Genomic DNA, 25780 nt, shown 5'->3' on the forward strand with positions numbered 1-25780 from the left:
GGGGGGGGGGGGGGGGGGACAAGGTGAGGGGAAGATGGAAAAGAGGAATGAATCAGTAGGCACAAACAAATTGAAGGAGAAAAAAAGACATGAGAATGTGAGAAAAACAGCATTACGCAAGAGATGTGAGATAGGTTAAAAGGCAAGTATAAAGGGAGGGGTGGAGGTAAAAAAAAAAGAAGCAGGCAGAAGGTGAGATGAAAGAGGATTAGAGATGTAAGAACGCAGGAGATGGTGAACATGAAAGAGATAGATTAGCAAACAAGATAAAGTGTGAGATCAGATTAAAGAAAAGATTATGATTATATGTTCTTAAATAGCCAACTTAACAGCAACAAAAAGTGGCGTACATCATCTTCCAAAGACGCCCACACCAGCAACAATATCAGAACGGAATATAACACAATGTGAGGTAGGGAAAAGCAGAGATTTAATGAAGAGGAGATATGGCATGAGGAGAAAAAAAGATGGGGGGAGGGGGGCAGAAGAGCCGTGATAGCTGGATCCAGAGAAGGAAAAACGGCTTAACCAGTGAAACACGCTGATTAGTCCAATTAGAAGAGAACAAGCTCATTTTCCAATGGCTAAGCATAAGCTCACATTAATGCACAAATTTGTAGTTGCTGTGGAAACCAGAGAACTCATCTTCTCAATTTTCAGCCAAATCTGTCAATATGCTTTGCAGAGTGTGTGTGTGTGTGTGTGTGTGTGTGTGTGTGTGTGTGTGTGTACCTCATTGTGTGGTGGGAGGTAGTTGGACAGGTGAGCTTTCTCAGCCAGAGCATCATCTATCGTCTCAAAGTAGCTCTTCTCCACCACGTCAAAGGCCTGAGAAAACAAGAACATCTGGATGACGCGATGCTGGCAATAACCAGCTCAATTTGCACAGTTCATCAAATGCAAAGTACATGCTCTAAATATTGGAGAAATTTGTGTGAACAGAGTGTTGCTGTTAAGGAGGTTCATAACTATGCAGAAACAGTGTGTATGCTATTGAAATGTCAACTGAATGGGGAGGGGAGAGGGGGGTGTTCTTGTGTGCAATGTAAAGCACTTCGGGCTGTAGCCAACGCACGTATGTAAATACGTAAACAATATATATTTTCTGATCAATTGAAGTGATGAAAATAAACTTGTCACATGACAATTGGAATTTGTGACAGATCATTTATAGACATTTGGCAACAGGTTTTGAAAGTTTCTGTGTTTATAGCACAACAGTAACAATGGAACCGGCTATTTTTAGAATAAAGGTAATGTACCGTATGCATATATGAAGTAGACCGTGTACTTAGCGTGTCTCAGTGCTGCTTATGCTCTGTCCTATGTTAACGTCCAAACTGCTTTTATGCTTCCATGGCCAATTTAATTGTCCTTAGAAAAAGCATGTTTGAGGTGATACCTTGCAACCATTAGATAACAATAGAATAGGTGGTGGCTCACTAGCCAATCCATCACTTTAGCTTGTATATGCGGTTTATGCGACTGTCATGTTGGAAGCAGAATGAGGTTTGAGCTACAAAGAACTGCAAACACAGATCATAGCAGATTGGCAAGCTGCAACATAGTGTGATGTTATATCCGTTATGAGGCGTGATCCTTTCAGAAACAGGACTTAGAGGTTGTTTTTTTATAACCCTTAAAATAACATTCACAGTAATCCCCTTGTTTTTTATTCTTCTCTGAAATAGATGCAGCTTTTTGTTGGAAAATTTCTGTAACTTTCCAAAACCAACAATACAGTGAGAAAATAAGCTGATTTAATACTTCTCTCTCTAAATCTGCAGTTAGTCTGTGCATTTAAAGACCGGTCCAATGCTAGAGTGATGGTGTCTTGAATTATAAGTTGTAGAATAACTTTTCTAAGAAAGAAATACAGCCTATATCCTACTTGCTTTGTAATCATTAACACGTGAAACTTGAAATGGAAACACACTCCAACCTGTGTGAGGATCCTGCGGACGTCGTTGTCAGTGTGACTGGAGTTGAGCTGACCTAGCAGCAGTTCGGCTGTCAGACACTGGGAGGCAAAACTGGCCACTCTGCTGCCATCATAACCGTTAAAAACCCCGTAGAGGAAACAGCCATCCTCGCCTCTGATTGGTGAAGGAGACAAAAAAACAGAGGGAATTTGAAAAAACAAGAATATCCTTCACCCAAAACTCTAAATAATAGTAAATTGGAATGTTCTGTGGTGTAGGTTAGTCTAATGATTTTCTAACTGGGGGTGACCTATTCATGCACAAATGGAGAGATGTCAGAGTGAGTGGGCTGACAGCTGGTCCGGCCGCCCTGAGCAGTCGGGGGGTGGGGGGGTACGGCCTTGCTCAAGAGCACCTGGCAGTGCCCAGGAGGTGAAGTGGCATCTCTCCAGCTACCAATCCACACTCCGAACTTCGGTCCGTAAGGGGACTTGAACCAGTGACCCTCCCATTTCCCAACCCAATTTCCAACAAACTGAGCTATACTGCCACCACAAATAACACTCCTTTTGCAAACGTACATACATCTGGCCCTCAGTTTTTAAGTCAAGTGAGGCTACCCTTCTTTTTTAAGTATCCCTGAGCAAGACAGAGAACCCCTACCAGCTTCAAGGACCTTTTTCGGCTGTGGGCACCATCAATATCATGATGCTATCAGCTGGTTGAACAGCAGGTAGTTTGATACGGTTGCATGTAAAAACGATTCATTTACTGTGTGATATTCACATTGCAAGTTGGACTGAACAAAAGGTGTCAACTTGGCATCTGAGATGCAGGTATTGAGCATGAATAACACAGCTGTTATTCCCTTTTGTCTACGTTTTTTGTTTCTCGTTTTACTTCGTTGTCTTCATTCTTCTGCAGGGCTTTTGTGTTTCCTCACCTGAACCGGAGGTGTCCATCCTCATTGGGGTGGCTCAAAGTTCCTTTTCCATCGGGGCCGTACACACAGTTGGTTGCTGTGCCAACCCCACACATCTGACACAGCGGCAGGTCATCTGTCCAGCTCTGATGCTGTCAAAGGAAAAAAAAAAGGAAAAATCAACAACAAATGTTCTCTATTACATCTGATAACTCTTTTCTAATAACAGCTCAGCAGTAGAGAAAGCACACAGTCTCCACCAAAAACTTAAAGAAACCTTTCCTTGTCTCTGCTTATATCCTTAAACAGTCATGTATAACAGAAATCAGATACTGTATTTGAATCATAGACTGTAGGATCTGAATAGGTCAGACAAAGTGTCTCCGATTACAAGATAGACTCAGTTTGCATACGTGATGAAAGGGGGCACGGCACATCTTGGATGCCTTTTCTAATCATGATTACCAGACATTGTGCAGCTCCCACATAAGGGCCAAGAGTGGAGGCTAATACAACCCACCGTAAAAAAAAAATCCTGGACTGTCTTCACATGATATTGCAAACAATACTCATGATAATTTCTCTACAAAAGAGCACACATTTTCCTACAACAGCCTATGTGTTGCAGGTCAACTAGTATGTATCTTCATTAAATCTGCTTGGGGTTCAGCTGCATTGTTGTAGTTGAATTCACACCTAGAATAGTGAAAGTGTGAAATCATAAATACATGGACTCCCAAATACAACTCCAATGTAGACTAGAATGTGTAAATATTGCAATGTAACGTATTGATATGCATGCAAATGCAAAAAAAATCCTTTTGTTTGCACAAGGAATCGTATCAATTTCCAAATGCATGTCCAGCTAAATGTTTTTAGAAAACTTTTCTAAGAGTTCTCCACTGTCTTTTTAGGGTATGTGGTCTTCTTGTATTATTTCTTGTATCTGTAGTTAATGCATTTCATGTTACGTTTTGGCAGTGAGAACTTTCTTCTGTTCACATCTGTAACAGGTTGACACCGTTGGCGGGAGGAGTGTTCCTCGGCGAGTATATGTATTCCCCTACAGTTTCTGATAATTAATAACTACACAAATATAACGTTACGCTCCATGAATATACACTAGATGGGGCCATTGGAGGCACAGACCCCAGTCTGATACACGTTAATGGGATATGCGGTTGTTACTAAACTCAACAAGAGTGTCACAACAACGTGACAACACAGTCGTCCCTAGAGCAACACGAGTATCAATAAGGACTTAACAATCACAAGGAGCAACGTTTCTGGGCATTCTTTTTCACGTTAAGCAAACATAATATAGTGACCAAAGCTACACATTATCTCACGTTTTTTACGTTAGCCGATTCTGAGTCTCATCTTAGGTTTGTCAAAGATATGCCGAGCAAGGAAGTCAGTACCACATAGTTAACGTCACCTCCTCCTATTATTAGGACTGTTAACTGACCCTTGTGGTTAGACACTAATACATCGCATTACGCTGAGATTAAAGTTGAGGAAATTAGCTAACGTTAGCTGTTAGCAAACCACTTAAAAAAGCTTAACTAAATTAGCTAGCACTAGCATTACTGAACGAAATAAAACAACACTGGACGGCACACAACAAACAAAGACGACCACCGGGGGAGATAAATGAGACTCGTGCACTCTACAAGGGAGGAGAAACAGTAACATAACAGGTTCGTGAGAGTGATAAATTCAGCTTTTACATACGCTCTGCATCAAGTTCCTACGCTGGGCCGCCATGTTGGACGGTCTTCGTTGCGTTCAGGGGTTCATTGCAAGCTCCAAATTCCAACGTTCGATGGTAGTAGTACATCTCCCATTGCATTTAGTAAAACATATTTGAATAAAAAAAAAAATGAAAAATAGTACTAATCAAAAACACATAAAACGGCATATTTCGTGGACATTGTGAAAATGTGAATTCCAGAAAACATAACTATTGAATTAGATTTTAGCAATTGTTGGTATTATACACAAAAAAGTCCATAATTACTGACTTAATTGTGAGTTGAAACATAGAGTATATGGTTTACATATATTCCTGCTGTCTTCTAAATGTCTTCCCTTCTCGTGTCTTTTGGGGTTTTATTCTCAGATTCACCATTCATCGATAATATACAAAATTCCCGACAGCAGATTAAGGCAACATCCGCATACCGTATTTTTGTCAAATTCGTAAATCTCTATGTAGGCCTATATATTGTTATTGCGATGTATTCGGTGTACGGTTGCTATGAAAAACGTTTACAGCACACCCCTTAATTTAAGTAATTTATAAAAAGCCAAAAAAAACAACCACAACAACAACTTTCAAACGCCACTTCCGTGTTGTTGAAACGATGCATTTATTTTTATTTGACAATATCGCCACCGTATGGGATAATTATAAACTACAATAATAAACTACATTTTGCTGACAGCGGTGTAATACTTGACATAATTTGGTATTTGTTACATCATGTGAAGTTTATTTACGGCTAAAAAGAAGTACAATTGGAAGGTTGTATTCGAGTTTATATTTGCAGGCAATAATGATACATGTTAATATATGACATAACACAATTGATTTCATTGATTTGATTGGGAACATGTGCATACTTGGATGACGCACCTAAATACATGTTAGCCTTTCTTAAAAGTCTTATTATAGGCTATGCTTAGATTTTCGGAAACTAATCTAAATCAGTCAGCTAATAACACACTACTAAGCAGCTTTACTCTTGCACTCCACTGTTTATATTTGGCTGAGGAAAAGGAATGAATGCTTTATCTTTCATTTAATTTTATATATGTATATATATGTATGTGTGTGTGTGTATATGTGTATATATGTGTATGCGTATGTATATGTATGTGTATATGTATGTATGTATATATGTATGTATGTGTATGTGTGTGTGTATATGTACATATGTGTGTATGTATCTGTGTAGGTATGTGTATATATATATATATATATATATATATATATATATATATATATATATATATATATATGGCAACATAATTATAAATATTGTAAAGCAATGCAAGAATTAAAGGGGTAGGAGTACATAAGTTTTACTTCTTCCTACTCCTTTTTGCACATGTAATAGAGGGATGTTAAAGAAGGATACTTTGTTTGTTATGTTTCTCTCCAATTTTTTTGTTTTATTATTTCTTTTTATTATTATTTTTATTTTTATACACTTTCTCTTGCATGTTCGAAATAAAGATATCAATCAATCAAATCCAAAGCTCTCTGTAAAATTTGCACTTAGATGCAAATACAAGTAAAAGTCTTGCCAGTAGAGAGAGACGTGTCACATTTCTGTCTCACTGCAGCTGCTATCACCACTGCATTAAAAACGCTTGAAATGACTTTATATCAATGGTACATAAATGTGTTACTTTTATGGAAAGACATTCATAAGCATTTCCCGCACATCCAAGAGAAATTGGTATTGTTTGTATTTGTTAGGTAGTATGGTAGATGTACATTACTGGTCAAAAGTTTGGGGTCACTTAGACATTTCCAATGCACTCCATTATAGACAGAATACCAGCTGAGATCAGTTGCATTGTTTTTTAACCAGGGCAGCAGTTTTCAGATTAATTATGTGCATACATAATTGTAAAAAAGTTCTCCAATGTTTTCTCAGTTAGTTTTTTTATTTTATTATGATGTCAGATTAGTAAACAGAACGAGCCTTTGGAACATTGGATGAATGGTTGCTGCTAATGGGCAATGTAGATATTGCATTAAAGATCAGCCACCCACTCGGATCAGCTGGTATTCTGTCTATAAAGGAGTGGAATGGAAATTTGTAAGTGACCCCAAACTTTTGACCGGTAGTGTATGTAGTGGCAAATTGTCCTCAGGAATAGTTCCAACAATAGCAAAATAATGAATAGCTCCAACAGTGTATGTATTGAAGGCTACCACCCACCTTAGGTGAGTCTAGAGACCAAAAGTTTAACAGACTTTAAAAAAAAAAAACTATCACTGTTACTTAGCAGGTTATTCAAAATCCATAACACAAATAAAATAAATCCCAGACCAGTCATTCATATCTTTATCGGTACTTTCTTTATTTTTATTGGTTAAAATCAAACACAACAAAAACCTACATTTGTACACAATCTTTTCCTTAAATCTAACTTTGCTTTTTTTTTAAACAGATTTCACAAAGAAACACCACATATTTATACGTCTACATGGTTGTACAGTATAAAGTATATGTGCATATATACTTGATAATTTGGTCACGTTTTTTGTCGCTGTATTTTTTCATAGTATTATTATCCCAAAATAAAAACATCTCCCTAGCCTGAAAGCAACATAGCATATGAAGCATGGAGGACCTCACCATGTATCTTATCACAATAACACTCAACAGAACATAGATCTTCTTTATTTTGTCTTTTCTTTTTTATACAGAACTAGCATAATGCCCTAAAATAAAGCATAGTTTTTGAAACACTCTAAAATACTGAATTATAGATTTACATATATTTATAGAGAGATAGATAATTTATAACTTTATGTTTTAAGAAAATTGAGCAATGCATGTTCATAAATACTCAGGGTGTTTATGGTTGCCTCATCGGTAGATTTTGTTGGAATAAAGAGGAAAACACAATAGATGAATAACCTGTAGTTCTTCAAGTTTGTTTTGTTTGTAGGCCTGCTGGTATGAAACTGTATTTTTTGTATCATTTGGGATGATGTAACGATGACAAATGCTTGTTTTGTTCAGGGTTTTTATGTGCTTAAGGTAAAAAGCAAGACACAATTGAATTAGCTGTACTTTTGCTCTAAAGATGGTGAAGGAGAACTGTGATACTGTGCATGTTGGGTGTATGTTGCCCTGTGTTCGTTGGATTTTGCTTGGCAGTCAGCACTAAGGCAGCAATCGAGGAAAGAAAAATTGGGTTTTTCAGGGAAAAAAGAAAACACACATCTCTCATCCACATATAAAAAAATAAAAAACAAAGGAGACCTTTCAACCCATGCACAAACACACTCCAGTTACAGTTGAGGGGATTAGTTGCCAGATATGCCACTGTTGCTTGTTTGTCTATGCTGAGATCCTATTATGCACCTCTAGGAGTTTCATCAGCAGAATCATGTGTTGTCTGTAAGAAATCTATATGCTGTGTGCTTGCATGTGTCTTTGTCTTGTGTGTATGTGTGCATTTCAACTAACACTGATCGCAGTTATGTGGCTGACTGACAGCAGACCTCAGAGAATGAAGGCTATATGGTCACAAGCATTGATCTGCTACAGAGTGACCGTTTCTGCAAACCCTTGACCTCCCAATTCTTCCCAAACTCCTGTTGTCTTCCCACTATGTTGTTTCTGAAATGTTTAACCCCACCCAGTGTCTCTCTGCATCCCATAACCCCTTCCCATGTATGTCCTGAACCCGATCTACTGTGGACTCAACACCTAATTGACATGTTGTCTCAAAATCTGGAAAGTGCATTACAATTTCTGACCTAGAGATAAACTCTGCTTTTAATGAAAATTTGAGTCTGATAACTGAAATGTTACAAGTATTAAATCCAACAACGTCTTCTGCCAGCTAAATGCATTAATTGTTGCATGTATACTCAAAAAATCACTATGTCAAAACTGCCCCAATGTGGTTCATTATAGCACCAAAGCAATATTGTCTTAACTTTACCCAGTACCCGGATAGAAAACCACCAGGGCAACACAGCTTGATTGTTATTTTGTTCATATTACTTTACTGTTGGGTTATTTACCCAAACTACAATTTGGTATGGTTGCAAATTGTTATAATCTACTCTAACTCCTTTTAAACCTACTGACATCTCACTGTTTGCTACTGAATGTTAATAATATATGAATCCTTTACAGTTTTGAATGTCATATGATTTGTGACAGTTTTAAGGTAAAACTCAAGCTTGTTTTGTACAACACTGGGCCCAAACAACCCTATTGGTACTGGTATTGCATTGATGCCATATTGACCCAAACTGTTTTTTTAGTGTGATATAAACTATACAAACCCTGCTTTAAATTAGGAACTATGGGTAACTCCAACCAGATCCTTCCACCTTAATATATATCGCCCCAATATCTCAGTAGTCCTGACGCTGGTAGCCTCCAGTGCCATCGAAGACCCCATCGCTCTTAGCCTGGCCCACGGCTCCATCTCCTCCTGGGCTCTCCAGGTCATCCCCACTGAAGGAGGTGTAAGGGGCTCCGGCTGCGTCTTGGCTCGGGTCTGTGTATTCCTGGGAGAAGAGGGCTGAGTCGGCCCCCAACTTGTACCTCTGGAAGCCCAGGAAGGACTGGCCCGCCTTGGGGATGGAGCGATTGGTGATGGACAGAAGACGAAGACGACAAGAAGGCAAAGAGGACAAATAGATTGATGAAAGGTGTGGCGAAATGGATAGATGTGGCAGCAGAGAGGTATAAGTGTTAGAGCAGAGGTTTTGGGAGAAGGGAGAGAACAAAGAGAGAGAAGGAAACATTGATTAGTTGGCTCGGAAAGCTGTGAAGCTAATTAGATTGGTGTGAGCGAGCCATTTAGTCAGTCAGAGCAGGTTAGTTCTATAGGCAGCTGTGCAAAAAGGCTCCACAATGAGAAACACCAACTCAGCATCACCGTAGTCCACAGTGGGATAGGGACCAAGCAATTGAACTGTCTGTGTGCATGATTACACAGCTGAGCCACCGCACTGTAAAACACCACAAATATATATTTTTGCGATAATTACAGATGTTTCAAGAAAACTGGATGGGAGCCAAAGATACCATGAGTACACAGAGCAAACACAGACACTCACAAAGAGAAAGAGAAAACTACAAAGAGTTGAGTTGATTTAAGCTCTCAGTGCTGGGAAGTTTCATGAGGGTTTTATTTACTGGTATGTCTCGGCTCAATCAGATGCTGCAGACAGATTGAATCTGGTTGAAGAGTTTTGACTCTTTCAGTCTGATACACCACTCTGTCTTGGGTCCATCAATTATGTTGTTGAGTTGATTGACTGTGTAATATGAAAAACAAGTCAATTAACCTTTAGAAAAACTGTCAGATAAAAAACAATGTAGAGACAGAACCCTGAGAATGTCAGATATTTTGTCAATATGGCACATTTAAGTATAGTATTTATGACCCAATAACATGCATCAAGCGATAAAAACCGTATGCATAGGCAATAAAAGCAGTTTGATACTTCAATTAAATTGTGTTAAACTGTCAACAGCTTAAACTGTGAAATCAATCTCAAAAAAGCTATAAAAACAAAAACAAATCTACCTGCTAAACTTAATAAAATAGTGGAAGAGTTGAAAGCATAGACATGCCTAGAAATTTACAGGGAAAAACTTTGATCTGCAAAACTGGAGCAAACAAAGCTGTAGTTTTGTTTCGATATGAAGACTGATACCTCTTTAATGTCGGTCTGAAGCCAGCAGCTGGTAAGGTTAGCTAAGCTGAGCATAAAGACCGGGAGACCAGCAATTAAGTGCATTTCCCAAACTGTTCCTTTAAGGACTGAAGAGATGGCTTTGAATGTAGCTTCATCAAAAACCAAAATAAATACAAATCCTTTAAAGTTTCAAGCAATGCACTCTGAGAAATGTACTAAAAAGGGTGTAATTCTGTTTCAAACAGAATTATCACGTATAAAAACAGTGACCTTAATCATTCTGACCCCTACAGCAAGATTACAAAGCATCATATAAATCCCTCTGTAAACCTTTGTGTTAATGAGGAGAAGAAGTGGTGGCCTGCACTTGTTTAAGGGTTCCAGATAAAATTGTTGAGTAACACGTATTAATGGTACAACTGTTGCTCTTACTGCTGGATTACAAATACTCTCATTTGATGCAGCACTTGATGTTACTAGGCACGCATGTGATGGCACATGCTAAGGAAAACTCATTGTGGGACTGGCTCTAGTGGCTGTAATTCCGCATCAAGGCTGAATTTTGGGAAAGAGACTTCAGCTATGGTATTAGGGGGCCGCTAAGGTCTACATAAAAGCATCAAAAGAGCACCATGTCATGGAACCTTTAAACAAGTGCAGCCACAGTTGAGTAACAGGAGTATGTAGGACCAGCTGTGGAGGGTTAAGGCAGCATGGGGAGAAGACATAACAGAGTCAGACAAGAGGTTGGCTGGGCTGAGGAGGGAACAGCTTGGTGTATTCCTCTTCAAACGACACATTCTTTAACTTCTCCATAGAGAAGAGAGTCTGAGCACCCTGTTGAAACAACATCCACACACTGATGAGTTCACATGCACACATTTACAAATGAACTAAATAAAAAAAACATGATCCCACACATCCAAATACTAACCAAAAAGAAAATGGAGGAGTCGTCAAGGCAGACACATTTTAAAAGCTAATCAAGAAGGAATTGAAAAAGTGATTCACAATCACATCATCCATTGTCACCTAATAGAAGGTGCTATGTTATGTTGTGTTATACAGTGCGCCAACGAGGTGTGGAGGCCCTTACCCAGGTGAATATGGAGAAGAAGGAGAACGTAATGGCTGCCCGGGCAGCGTCCCCTCCCTCCTTCAGTGGGTTGTCCTCAAGTTTGGTCACCTGCCACTGGTTTGCCAGGAAACAGAATCCCACAAACCACATGAAGGACCAGAATGCTGGGAAGAAAGACAGGTACAGAAACAATGTTAAAATAGTGATATACATGTAACAAAAGAACATCTGAGGTATACCATATAACTATATAACTTATTTAGTTGGTGTAAACTATGCAAAAACAGAAACGTAGGCTTCAACTTTATAACATGCTAATTAGTTACCCAGAGTTGCTGTTAGATTGTCAAGTCCTTTTTAGGTCCAAACATTATATTATATAATTATTATATAAGTATGTAATCAGCATAACAATGGCTGTGGAAACAGTTATGGATCAGTTGAAAACAACAAAGGACCAAGGATTGACCCTTGTGGAATGCCACATGTAAAATCAGAAGACAAACAGCAGGAATTACCCCTAAAACCAGATATGATTCTATCCTGCTGGTCCAAGATATTAAGGGGATTACCATCCTACACAGAGCACAACTACTCCAGTTGGAAGTGTGGCAGTGGAGGAGACATAAGCTAAAACTTAATCAGAAGTATCCAGATCCGATCCGGACACATGCACCAGCTGTTTCCTTGTTTCAGTAAGGTACAAAGTAGGGGTGCACCATTTAGAAAATGTCACAATTAACTTCAAAATCGATTTTCAATTCAAAAACGATTCTCAAAAAAAACAAAACGATTCAGAGTATGTACAGTACATGTAGTAAATATTTCCATGTGATAGTATAAACGTCATTACAAAACAAAACAAAAGAAAACATACATGAATCGATTTTTGGAATTCTCTGAATCGATTTTTAATCGCTAGAGCTTGAATCGATTCATAAATGTGAATTGATTTTTTTGCACACCCCTAGTACCAAGCCTTTCATCTTACAACACGGAGATAGTGGGGGAAAGGGAGAGACATAGAAACTGTATGAGTGATGAAAATAGGCCAGGGGAATTTTGTCTGTGACAGGAACGGCCTTATTAAGCGACTCAACACTTGACTATCTTGTCGTGTCTACGTTTAGTTCAGGAGCAGTACAGCAGAGAAAGAGAGGAAGCCACCATCCGAGACACTGAAGCACATCTCTGAGGCGTGTTAGCGCCAGAAGAGTACTCCTGTCCTTATTATCCCACTCAAACCTCCTCTTCTTTTTTGTGTGATGATGACTTAACTACCAATCTCTGAAACATAATATTTTTATGCTAAAACGAGTGCTCTAATTTTCTCAGAAGGTGGGGTATTCTGGGGCTTCTGATCAGATGAGGAAATCTGTTTGAGAAAAAGGGAAAAAACGTTATCTGATCCTTATAACCTGATAACTTGCCCACAAGAAAAGCACTTTGACCCCCTATCTTAATACATGCAGTCTGGCAGCAAATGACTGTAAGTTGCATAAAGGGGAATGTTGAGACAAAGAAGTGCAGAGTCAGGTTCCTATAGATGGTTAAAATCAAGTATGCCAGCAGCAATAACAATCAGCAGGATGGTCCCTAGACAGTTTATTTGAAGTGGACTTAATTCTGGAAAGCATTAATTGTCCTTGATAAATAATTGTAAAATGATAGTCATAATTGTTAGAGCAGAAAGGTCTCGGATTTCCAAAATTACCCTTCCAATCTTCCCAAACCTGCTTTCAGCACTGTTATCTTTTTATTGTAAAACTCATTTACGAGGAACAATTTTCTCACACATAATACATCCATCCTTCATTCCATTACCATAGCATAGAATGAGTCTGTGTATGATGGAAAGGGTTGCTCACAGACCCAGAATTTGCTGTAATGGATTCCATAACAACTGGATAAGCTAATTTTACTATAATTCCCACGTGTAGGGAACCCACCAAACCTACGGACATATGTAAGTCTTGTTTTATATGTGTTTCTGATGCTTTAAACACATTGCTTGTCAGGTTGTCAAACAGTGTCTGAAAGCCACTCATCCCACATCATTCTAACATCAGAGTTGGAGGTGCACTATCCAACAATTATTGTAACTTTCCAAAACTGACATTGAACAAGCAAACCCATTTGACACAATGTCCGGATTGATACAGCATCACTCAAGCCTGAAAATTTAATTTTATATAAACCTGTATAATAGGTATAGGTCATCTATCTATTGGTATATATCTATGAATATCTACAGAATCTCTAAACACCCACTAACTATCTTGTAGCTCTTTGAGTAGTACATTAGAGACTGCTGTTTGTTGTGTTGTGTTGTGTTGAGTCCTTCAGTTCAGGCCCAATTTTACAGGCAAGTTGTACAATTAGATATCTCCTTATAATCCTTATAACCAAATTTCCATAAAAGCCAATTTGATTGGTGTGCTAATCTTTGGCCCACATTTACAGTCAAGAAATCTAATTCTGTAAAACATGGCAGTGATGTCCTTGGGTGGTACAGCAAGCAAAAAAACTGCATTGGTGGGATATATTCTCTCTGATTGCCTTGGACTAATTAATTTCATTAGCTTTTAAGTGTCATTAACCCTACAAGCTGTTTATTGTACAAAAAGCTATTCAACTTGAAGTGATTTGTTGCAGGTTCATTTGTATCAATTCCTATGCACTCAGTGTCTGTTTACCCCTTTTCACGCATCCTTCTCTGTGCTCGTGCTATATCCATTTTGTCTTACCTTCCTTCTTCTGTATAGTGTACTGTATTTGTAAAGTGAATTTCGGAAGAAAAAGCTGATTTTATTTAGACCGAGGTAATATAATGAATCTTTACCAGAACTGAAAAAAGATCAAAAGGCTGTACTTTTATTGTGGAACTTTGCTGAGGCTTATATGGTTATTATATTACAGGCCAGCCTGTATTTGTATAGACTCGTTCAGTGATAAATGTGTAAATGTAATCTGTAACTATCTGAAAAAATAGTGTACAAATGAGTCTCAAAATATATCTACTACTACGACTCTCGTCATAGATTTAACCATTAACAAATGAAAGTACAGTTATGCTTGGCGCTGATGGCTCCGCTCTTGATAATACTCTCTGGACCAGCCATGCAGCATGCTACGCGGAAACAGGCAGGGCCATGCAGAAACCCCCCTGGGTAAAAAATAGAATAAGCCAAAAGAAATACATTGAAAACTATGTTAAACTTTGAGTCATGTTAGGACTCTGAACTAAGATGGTAGAGGTTGGGGTGGTGGAGGCAAAGCGTTGCCAGCAGCAACAGTGAGTGAAACAGCATCAGTGTAGCAGGGATCAGTGAGGAGGAAGTCATATTTAACAGGACTGTCTTGATGCGAGAATGGCTACTGCTACCGCTAAACTTAACGTAGAAGGAGTATGACTAGATAATGACTGTACCTGACAATCCGACATCAGCCAGCACTGCCTTCTTACGATCCTTGACGCTGCTGATCTGGGGGAAGTAGACGTCCAGAGCTAGGAAGGCCATGCAGCAGAGGAAGGCCATGGAGCCCATAAAGACGCCATAATTACAGGCGTTCTGGTTGCGGTTGAAGATGCAGTACTCCTCCACTTCGTTGGGGCGGTTGATGTAGCCCTCGTTGGCGATGCAGCCGAAGATCACGATGGAGAAGAGCTGCAGAGGAGATGAAAAGAAAGGAGGTGAGAGAAAAAAAAATAAGCAGCCCTGTGTAGCCCATGGTACTCCCAGGTATGGCCGCAGGAACATATTTTGAGTTGGGGGTGCTGACAAATTTTCAAAAGTGACATTTTCAGCCAAAGTCAACAAACATACACCACACTGTATCCATCACAACGCTCTACAAAACTAAAACAAGAATGAAATCCAAAACCCAAGACAGGGCAAAACTAGGCATGGGTAACACAGGATCTTGCTCGTTGTCTGTTGTTTGCCTGTTTGTTTGTGTGTTTACTTTTTTTTTGCTTTAACTGTAGAAAACCGCTGCTGCTGTAATAAGGAAATTTCCCCGCTGTGGGATGAATAAAGTATTATCTAATCTACTCTAATCTAATAGGCACAAAGCTACGACAATGGTACAGAATAGGCCAACTAGAAATACAAGGGTATTAAACACATCACTGAATAAAATTAAATCAAAAGTTAGCTGCCTCATCGTCTGTTGCTAGGGTCGCTGCGGGAGTGACAGATTGAGAGGTGCTGCTGCTTCTCCTTTCAGTTACAGTTGCTGAGTTTTCTGACTCAGGTCTATTATGTTTTTTAGCCTGTGACTGATTTATGAAGAAACTCAAAATGCGCTTTTGTGTTTTAGGCAAGCTAATTTCTGTACTGTTGACCCGCCGGGAAAGTTTCCACAACTATCTTCACTCATGAATGAGTGTTAGAGTGTTAAATTGGCAGATTAATTCTGATCAAATTTTGTGTTTATCTCTTCCAAACCAAATTATAAAATCAAATTACATTAAATTGTAATGAAAGGGAGTAGGCTAATATCAATAATAAATTAATTAAAATAAGGGGGTGTTGCAACACCCTCTGGACCTTCGGATGAAAGATCATCAATAAACAGGATACAATTTAATTTTGTTTACTGTTTAAGGCACTTTTATCACAAATCCCCTAGCAAGCTATGACGACTTATTCTGTGTGCTACAGACATCAATACACAGATGCGAAACCACATAACACTACGCAATGTTGCCTGAGTGTTTTGTCACCAAAAGATGAATGAGAGCAGTCCACGAAAAGGAAGATTTCGTCATTTCTGTGGTGTTTCATGGGGCCTAGACAATATATATTTGCATCTTGGGCAGCAACAACTAATTTCCTGTGATAATCAACGTATCAACTCTAATAAAGACCATTTGAAAAATATTGCAAAATTGCTGACAAAGGTTTAAAAAAAATTAATTCAACATACAGTTCTTACTTCAAAAGTAGTAATTGTAACTTCCGATTGCAATAATTCATTCATAATTCCATCCAGGCAATATGCTTTCATTCAAAACAGTTTTAGTAGCTTCATGAGAGGAATTTAATTAAGGAAATGCTAGTCATGTTTTAATTTGGATGGCTTTCCAAAGTCTGTTTGGGGATCTGACTGCCATGATCCCATTTTCCATCCGAATTATGTTTGTACTGAGTGTTTGTTTCTGAATGAGTGTGTAAGATAAGAGTCTGGCTGTGTGGTGGAATGAGACAAAGGGAAAGCTTAGACAACATCTGGTCATTCATAGGTCAGAGGTCAGGGGACGAGAATATTCAGCCAGTCTCTGATAACCGAATCTGTTCATGTATAGTTATGTTTGTCGCTCTACCGATACAAAGAGTGTAGACAGCTGCATCAGAAGTGAATGTTTTGTTTCGGGACTGTCTCCTTTTGGAAGTCGTGGGTGTGCCACACTGTAGCATACTTCCCAGAGAGAGAAAGAGAGAGATAGGCTGAACTAGGCCTTAGCATCTTTGTTTGCTCTGTGTATCTGTACACCACCACCTCACCCACTTCTCCACTCGCATGTTCTGTAACGATTCATTCTTTTCCAGCCCAAAAGAATGCCACTGCTGTAGTCAGGTGGTATATTTAGACCAACCGGGTAATTTATGAATATGGAAAACATTTCACCATGACGCTTTCAGCCCATAATGTCACGACAACCCTGCAGGGGAGTTTTATGAATAATCCCTCATGTCTTTTTGAAACAGTTTTTCTCAATGTGCCTCTTGGTCCTCTCGTAAAATATGGAGTTTGACTGTGGAAATATTGTCTGCTAGTCTGTTAGTATGACATCTCAGCTACTGAACGGTTGATATGAATAATGTAAAGTATAATTCTTAGCGGAGAGGTTATGCGAGGAAATATTGATTACATCCAATCTGGAAAATAATCAGCACATTTAAAGGATTTAATCTGCATTTTTTTTCACACAATTTTTGAATTCCAAGTTTCATTGCACCTAAATGTTTGTGAAATTACCACATTTTTTTACTAAATTACTTAGCTCTGGTGCAATTATTTCAACCGTGCATGGTGCCTACCAAATTAAACATTAAATTACAAAACTAAATAACCTATCCGGAGTGTCCCTTTCTTTGTGGAAGACTTAGGTGCGAGTATTTGGCAGGGGGGGTTTAGGCGATGTTATGTTTTTCAATTTAAAAAAGAGAATTTCCCCATACACGTGTCTCTTTGTGAGTTTTTGTGTCTCTTTGTGATTGTGTTGTGTCTCTTTTTGGGTCATTTTTGTTTTCTTTGGAATAGTTTTGGATCTCTGTGGTCATTTGTTGTTTCTTTTGTAGTCGGTTTGTGTCCCTTTGTGGTAGTTTTGCGTCTCTTTTTCACCCAATTTTGGGCCGTTATTATCACTGGCATATGAGTGTCTAAAACGTTGGAAAGGCTAAAGCAGATGATACATAAATAACACTCTTAACACACCACACAACTTGCTTAAAAAGTTCAACTACAATCACTAGATCTGAGATAATTGTATATTTTAGTTACATTTATTCTATTTATTACTAAGGTGCCGTCCAAAACAGCTCGGATGCAATGGCGGGGAAAACCCTGCTATTTATCATTTACAAATCCCTCTACCTTTTACTTTGTGCCATCAACAAAGAACCTCCAAGTGGCACAGGACCCTGAAGGTGACTTCCACCATATTTATTGGTATCATGTAATATTCTAAAGTTTAGAACATTCCATACAGGTGCTTTGCATTCCAGCTTCATTATATCTTTTCATTATATTATTCGCCTCTGCTTTACCAGAATCCTTAAAAGTCAAATTGAACTTTGGGTGGATATCAGCATCTTTCCATTTCTTGAAGGAATACTTTAACATGTGAGAAAATACACTTATTTGCTCATACTAGAATTATATGAGAGGATGACTACCACTCTCTGATCTTTCCTTTCAATACAAGGCTACAGGGCTACCAGCAGTGGATTAGCTTAGCAAAGCATAACAACTGGAAACAGCTGGGATGGCTATGTTTAAAGTTAACAAAATCCTCTTTAGGCATAACATGTTCAATAGTGATATTTCACATCTAGTGTGTACTCATGCTGCCTATGATAATCCAGCATCTGATACCATGTGCTAAATAAGTAACTGATATATTGGGACATGTTGTTCCACACTGCACTTTTATAAGCACTGAAAACAAATTATCACAAAGACATGTTTAAGTACTGTGTGTGGTGTTTGACAATTAAATCTTTGGTTGTGGTGCTTTTTGTTCAACTAATGGATTACAATGCCTTCTTTGGACCCTTTTTAAGTGTTTAATTAAAATGGCGGCAATGTAATGCCAATTTTCTTAATTGCAAGAACTTGCTGAGAGTTTTTTTTATCCTGACATGGTTGGTGTGTCACGGTGGCGGCAAAATGGAATACATCAATATATCATACTGTAGGAGGAGGTAACTATGATAACTATGATAGCATCTGATCCCTCAGCTCTTCTGCCTCCCTCTCCGTTCATCTTCTCTTCTCTGTCCTTTCTTTTATTTTCTTCTCCTCTCCTTTCTGCTTTTGGCTGGTTGAGTGGGGATGCAAAGGGCTAGAAAATGGAGTCAATTACAGGAGCAGGTTACTAAGATACCATCGCATCATCCTCTCCTTTCCTCTCCTCTCCTCTCCTCTCCTCACAAAAACACCCTGTCCAAGGCCATAAATATGAGACCACAAACACATACAAACACCCACACTGCACACACCCACTGCACTAGTGCAGTCTAGCAGTATATGTACTTCAGCTGATAACAGCAGATCAGACCACCCCATCTAACTGACAAACCCTGAGCCCAAACCTCCAGGGAGCTAGTTGAGGGTGTTTACGTCTGTCTGCAGTCTGTGTGGGGATTTTGCTGTGGTGAGTGATGGACTCTGAATGTGTGTAAAAGAGAGACATAAAGCTAGGAGTGCACCTCGGGTTGGTGAGCTGCGTGGGCAGTTTACCCAGCTGTTGTGTCTGTATTTATGTGATAAATGACAGTAATACAAAAGGGAGAACACACAATACCCTGTTCTTCCACTGGCAGCCCTGACCATGAAGGCCAACAACCAGGCCAGGGGGGAACAGAGATGTCAGTCAGGATGGGGATTTGCTCTTCCACTATTTCTGACTTTATCAGCGTTCAAGCCCTTCTCTCTTGCTGCTGACAAAGAGTACTCAACTTCTAACGGTCTAGCCAAGGCAGAATATACTGTCTGCTAGATTTACTTCAAAGACTTCATCGTTTTGTGTCTGAGACTTTTGGAATACACGCCATTTGTCTATGCAAGGGGATTGAAATGGAAATTGTGTTCCCTTGCTTTGCTATTGTCTCACCCTCCAAAGGAATTCTTAAAGGAGAATTCCGGGCGATTCCAACACGTAGCTCTGTTGTTTGTAAATTTGGAGTGCTGTCAGTAGAGAGAAAAACAAAAACAATCGGTGCTGCTTACACCATGTTATCCTCCTGCTAGCGTTAGCACCCAACAGGCTTAACCAGGGCAAGTTTTAAACTTGTTTTTAGCCTCTTAACATGTTTAAAATGTCATTAACAGTGCCTACCCATGTGAAGTGATTCCTTCCGAGTGAACACAGTGAATCTGACTGCTGTAGATGTAAAAGAGTTGTGATTGGTGTTTTATTATTATAATTTAAGGGGAGCTTAGATTAAGTTTAATGGGGCTTGAAAGCTTCAGGAAAAGCAAAGAAGATGCTATGCTAGTACTATAAATCAATCAATATAAACTTTAAATCAAGGTTGAAGACCTTCCTTTTTGATGCTGCCTTTCTTTAAATGACTGCTCATTTCTTTAAATTTCTTATGCTGCACTGTAACTTTTATTCTTGTGTTTTATGTGTCTATTTTTTAACTGTCTATTCATGTGTTTTACCGGTTTTTAATGCTTATGATTTTTAACTGTTTTTACTTGTGTTTTATCTGTTTAACTGATTTTGTGTAAAGCACTTTGAATTGCCCTGTTGCTGAAATGTGCTATACAAATAAAGCTGCCTTGCCTTGCCTTGCCTATACTGGTAATGGTAATGTCGGTTAGTCTGTCAGTCCACCAGCTGGGACATCTCAACCTTTCCTGGCCCTAGGTCAATGGAGGGAATTCATTATAATAACTTTAGTCATCCCCTGACTTCTCCTCTTTGGCCAAATTTCAATTTGGTGTATGACTACAGTAAATGCTTGCAAAATTAATAGAAATCCCATCAGCATCAGCTGTGGTTTTTGTTAAGAGCAATTTTGATTGTTAGAATGCTATAGGAGCCTAACATTGAAAACACTGCACCTGCTACATATCAGATTGCTATCATTGTCAACGTGAGCAGGTTAGCATATTTACATTTAGCTCAAGGGACCGCTGTGCCTAAGGACAGCCTCACAGAGCTGCTAGCATGGCAGTAGACTCTGAGTCTTGTTTAACATTTAGTTGATCAAAATATAATCAACGGCTGCGAGTTACTGCATGTCTTACAAAATTAATTACCATTGAAAATCATAACCATAATTGTTAGGAGACATGATTAAAATCAGATTTCAAATGTTATATAAAAATGTCACCAACTCAAATAGACCTCAAGACAAACTTTTCATTTAAACATACAGTGTGTAAGGGGAATGAGTCTGGCTTGGAATTGAGGCTTGTTTGCCTTCATAGTTGAAATGTTTTTCTAAAAGCTATCTGCCTTTTTTGACAGCTCTCTTGGAAAATTCCAGGCTGGGGTTTCTCTCTAAATATTGAGGGCATACATTGAACAGTCGATTTTTAAAACTTTCTACCTGATAAAGTATCCCTGAGTCACTTAATATTAATCAGTAATAACACAAATGACTCAGTACATTACAGTATATGGCAATACACGGCCAATGTGCTAGGCTGTAAACAAAAAAAAAAGAGATCTTTATCTTTCTACACCATGTAGAGAAGAGACATGAGCTGGCATTTGGAGTCTGTGTCTTGTCTTAACACGTATGCGCAACCTTAACGTTTCCCTCGTCCTCCCTCCATCCCCTTTCTGCCTCTCTGATCTCTGGTCCATCTTGAGCATCACGCACGTCTCTCTCCATGGAAGGAACGACGAGTGGAGGAGGGCAGTGACACCTCTGACCCCCCCCCCCCCTTCATCTACCTGCAGCCTTTTTCATTAAGGAGAGAGATGATGAAGAGATGGAGGAGGAGACAGCGGGATTGCGGAGGGGATGAGCAAAGGGAAGCGTTGGGGGCAGAAGGGGTGTGGAGGCGGTGGTATTTATAAACCGGCTGCATCATCGCTCGCTCCCTCCCTCCCTCCACTCTTGTCTTCTCCCGTCTCCAGTCATTACTGGCCCTGCCTCTGCCCACAAGCATTCTTGAGAAAAATGAGTGCGCTCTGGCACACACGCTAACACACGCACTCAACCATATAGCTCAGCACAAACTCATGCACAGTTTGTCCACTGCTTCAATGCCTGGCTTAGTTTTAGATTCAGGTCAGAAAACACAAAGTCACACACACACGCACGCACACACGCCCGCATGCACGCACACACACAGTCAATCACATGATGTCACAATGCTTTGTCTGCTCAGAATAGTCATGTGATAAACCTATGCTACAGCTACATATACTGGGAAGAAAAGTGGCCTGTGTGTATTTAACTTGCCCCGATAGAATACGCTTTTATCTTTGTCTGTCATCTTAAAGGCATTCTGGATTTTTGGCTCTAGATGTTAAGCATACGTACGTTGTGCGCAATCACGTAACCCTTGAATCATGTGGACGCACCGTCAGTTTTGTTGTGTACTTAGAATTCCTCACAGGAGCAACAGAAACTACGCACTATACCTTAAATTTACAAGTCTAGACATGTGTCTGTTTTTATAAATCAATTAGTACCATTCTAAAAACAGACTGTATTTGTAAAGCACAGGGGTTAATTTGTGACTTTGCGAGCACTGGGTGTTCTTTCGAATGCATCTTACAGTATTGTTTCAGCAAAAAGAACTAACTCAGGTGTTAACCAAATGTCTGCGCTTGGGTCAACCGACACCAAATACATTTAATTTGCTGAGCAAGGCCACAACCGCAAAGTTTGTTGCATGCCATTCCCCACCTCGCTCTGCTCATTGGCTGTTAATGAAGGTATAAAATGAACCCGAATAAACATATTTATTGTGGTGGCAGTATGCTTCATGTGTTTCCATGTACACAGTGACTATGGACCATGTACATCTGCTGTTTTTGCCGTGCATGCGTTTCTATAACAAAGGCAGCAGGACCTGCAGTGCCACTAGTGTTTGGTGGTGTGACACAGTTTGGTTTTATCCTGCTCCCCTGAGAAACTCCACTGGGAAATAAACTCACCACCAGGGATTATCTTTCTGCATGTGCTTCTATTTTCCACACTCTGTTTTCTCTGACTGTTCCATTGAGACAAACCCCAAACCAAGAAATGCACTTACTTGAAATAAGGATTGGTTTTGGCATGACCTAGTTTGTTTCAATTCAAAAACACACACCGTCTTCAGGGTCACATGACAGGGGACAGATTAAATTACGGATGTTTTTCTGCGAGCAAAAATGCAGCCAGGTTAGTGATGGCTACAGCTGGAACATGTCCTTCAAATGCACATTGACTGCATATCGTAATGTGTAATGGTAATTCTTCTACTTATGCTTGTCCCAATGAGATACATGTATATGCAGTTTAGGAGAATTTGAATGAACATGAATATTAAATTGCACAAAAACATGTTAAAAAAATAAAATGGGAACTCACTGCCCCTAAACATTCTTTCCTTTCTTAGGAGCCATGAAAAGCCGAGCATGTGATATGGTTTTTATACATGATGCTCCTTCACACCCTCCCCCACTCTATCTGTTCTGTGATTCTAATGATTTCTTTAGGTGTGTATGTGTGGAGAGGTTCCCTCGCCCCTCTGATCTGTAGACAGATCACAAGGCTCCTGGCGGGGATGAAAGCAGGCACTGTGAGGGACACCACGTGGGTTTCTGATCTTGTGACCGTCAGAGGGTCACTTCCAAATTGCATGTTAAGTATGCCAATTGCCAGAGGTGTGCGTGTGTCTATGTGTGTGTGTGTGTGTGTGTGTGTGTGTGTGTGTGTGTGTGTGTGTGCGTGTCCGCTTGCTTGTGAAACTGTGTGCATGCATGCATGTGCTTCCTCTCCAGAATTTATTTCCCTTTCTCTTTCTACCTTACCTAGCCTGGATGCCAGCCAAACTTGGCCCCGCCCACAACATTTGAGGTTAGGAACATCGGTCTGGACTTTATCCGTTTTGAAGCAACTATGCTCAACCAAGAGCTGGTAGGACCAATCAACGATTATACGATGATGGACAGATGGTCAACAGTACCGTAATGATGAACGCCAGCAGACACGTGGGACTGCGCCCGCCCATGTCGCCCTGCACTGCGCATGCTCATATGACAGTTCTCCCAAGGTCCTGTAGCTGTAATAATGGATATACTGTAGCTAATGGTTGTAATTCACCATGTGTTCTTTTAACATATCCATGGTATTATCTTATGATACATCCGACGGATGTATGTATGCTGTAAAGCCTGTAACGTGGATGTAACGTCATTAGCGTTTTCCAAACTGTCGGGGCTATCGGCGAGCTAGTAGCTACAGTAGCTCACATCAGTGGTAGCTAGCAGTTGAGTTGGTTCTGTTGACAACTATGCGTCGCTCAATATACGTCACATACTCCGTTGCTCTGATTGGTTGTGGGCCTATCCAATTGAGTGCAGAGACATTTTTGGTTGAAATGCCCCATAACAACAGCCCAATGGAGCAGTGTCAGACTCATATTCTGTCAAGAATCTAAATATGACGAAATCAGGCTATATCTCACCTAAATTATATATACATTTCCTTTTTTTTTTTAAATTTGATTCTAAAATTCTTGCTTTCGGACGATTGCTACATGCAACACACAGTGCAAACAGCCATGAAAGCCACTGGCTAGGCCTACGTTTTGTCAGTCCAGTCTGGGTGGTTGTGAATGCTTTAAAGCTGTCGTTGTGCTGGCTGAAAGGCCTTTTTGGATGCATTGTAAAGACCAGACAATTGAACCGGGCCTCCGGAACTGGTATCCACACACTGTACCTCACACAAAATCCTGTATTAGAACAAGCCACACACAGAGGGACACATGAGACCATGGCCTAGCACTGCATTTTGTACAGATCTTTGTGGCTGTGGCCTTCTACACAGTGTGTTCACAATCAAGCAATGAATGACATACCATCCATGGAGAAAGAAATACTGCAAAAGTGAGTTAGTCATCTAGCTTGTTGAGCCACTGACTCTTTTACAGAGTCAAATGAATGCCACGTTTAAATTTATGAAACAATTTGAATGATGTTCACTGAGAGTGAGTCCAAACTGTGATTACACCTCAAAAACATAAGTTTTAGCAAGGGATTTAGTCTCAGATTCCGCCTTCAAGACCTTTATTTACCTAGTTCTTGATTAACTTTTGTCTAGGGATATAGGTTTATGTATAAGTATCGCTCCCAAAAAAAAAAGTTTACTAAGTTTTGGATTGGGGCTGGAAGAAAACACCAGTTGCCAGAGGTAACGGTTAAGACGGGAGTGTGCTTGAAACAAACTAGTTCGGTATGATGTGTCAACGGACCATTTTGGGGAGCAAAAGTGTAAAAAGCTCACCCTGGCTGGGTGAAAAAGCCTGCTGTTGCAGAAAGGGCAAGACACAATAATCGTTTAAATGGGTAACACCACACTCTTTCAGACAATCTCACTAAACGACAGTGTATGCTCTTGTTTGTACACACGAAAAAGGACGAAAGTAGTTGTGTGAAGAATAAAAAAGGGAACTTCGTAACTCCACACGCGTAGCCAATCTCTGCATATGTTGGGCATTAATGTCGGATCGCTAGCTTAGGGAAAAACTGAACTTGTCGGATAGAAATCTCCCTTAAATACGAGGTTGAAAAGTTTTGGAGGGGGGTTTCAGTTGCTGCTCAACCATCCAACCATCCAACCATCCAACCATCCAACCATCCAACCATCCATGTGAAAAAGTGGCCTTCTGAGGAAACTCCACAATTCCTTCTAATTTTGCAATATGTGTATTTAGAGCTTTTTTTTGCACACATTATACGTCAATCTAAATAACAAAACAATGACACTGGAAGAAAGAAGCAACTCTGCGTGTGTTATGATTCAGCAAAGAGGGAAGACAAAGCTGTGGATGAAAAACACATTGGATCCTCTAAAGAAATACTCTGAAAATGAGTAATTCACTGAAATTTGTATTTGAGCTACTGTCAGAAGCAAAGAAAAAAGAAAAGAAAACTCACTTGTAAAAGGAGATAGAAATGACAGAGAATAATAAAGGATCACCGCTGAAGGATATTATATACTGTGTATCTTTGCAAGGGTGTGTGTGTGTGTGTGTGT

At 39.6% G+C, this 25780-nt stretch overlaps 2 protein-coding genes and 1 long non-coding RNA gene across 10 annotated transcripts in view; all 3 read right to left on the minus strand.

The window, feature by feature from the left end:
• Positions 1 to 4816, minus strand: part of tab1 (TGF-beta activated kinase 1/MAP3K7 binding protein 1) — a 16500-nt gene extending 11684 nt beyond the window's left edge. For 4 of the 7 annotated variants that reach the window (XM_032533979.1, XM_032534014.1, XM_032534004.1 and 1 more), the window contains exons 1-4: positions 4579 to 4816; positions 2866 to 2996; positions 1943 to 2096; positions 733 to 828 (exon numbers count right to left, since the gene is read on the minus strand). In XM_032533979.1, coding sequence (XP_032389870.1) covers positions 733 to 828; positions 1943 to 2096; positions 2866 to 2996; positions 4579 to 4611 — 414 coding nt within the window. In that variant the 5' untranslated portion in view covers positions 4612 to 4816. Of the gene's footprint in view, positions 1 to 732; positions 829 to 1942; positions 2097 to 2865; positions 2997 to 4193; positions 4316 to 4578 lie in introns of those variants that run through there. The other 3 variants (XM_032534023.1, XM_032533988.1, XM_032533997.1) reach the window with 3 other exon arrangements.
• A 2327-nt stretch (positions 4817 to 7143) lies between these two features.
• syngr1b (synaptogyrin 1b) overlaps positions 7144 to 25780 on the minus strand; it is a 27914-nt gene continuing 9277 nt past the window's right edge. Inside the window, exons 2-4 of one of the 2 annotated variants that reach the window (XM_032534030.1) lie at positions 14767 to 15004; positions 11355 to 11500; positions 7144 to 9184 (exon numbers count right to left, since the gene is read on the minus strand). In XM_032534030.1, coding sequence (XP_032389921.1) covers positions 8963 to 9184; positions 11355 to 11500; positions 14767 to 15004 — 606 coding nt within the window. In that variant the 3' untranslated portion in view covers positions 7144 to 8962. Of the gene's footprint in view, positions 11096 to 11354; positions 11501 to 14766; positions 15005 to 25780 lie in introns of both variants that reach the window. The other variant, XM_032534031.1, reaches the window with a different exon arrangement.
• Positions 19562 to 25780, minus strand: part of LOC116700663 (uncharacterized) — a 10891-nt gene continuing 4672 nt past the window's right edge. The window contains exon 3 of the long non-coding RNA XR_004334703.1: positions 19562 to 19571. This is a non-coding gene — a long non-coding RNA (uncharacterized LOC116700663). The remainder of the gene's footprint in view (positions 19572 to 25780) is intronic.

Source organism: Etheostoma spectabile, chromosome 2 (genome assembly GCF_008692095.1).
Source record: "Etheostoma spectabile isolate EspeVRDwgs_2016 chromosome 2, UIUC_Espe_1.0, whole genome shotgun sequence".
NCBI classification, from domain to species: domain Eukaryota; kingdom Metazoa; phylum Chordata; class Actinopteri; order Perciformes; family Percidae; genus Etheostoma; species Etheostoma spectabile.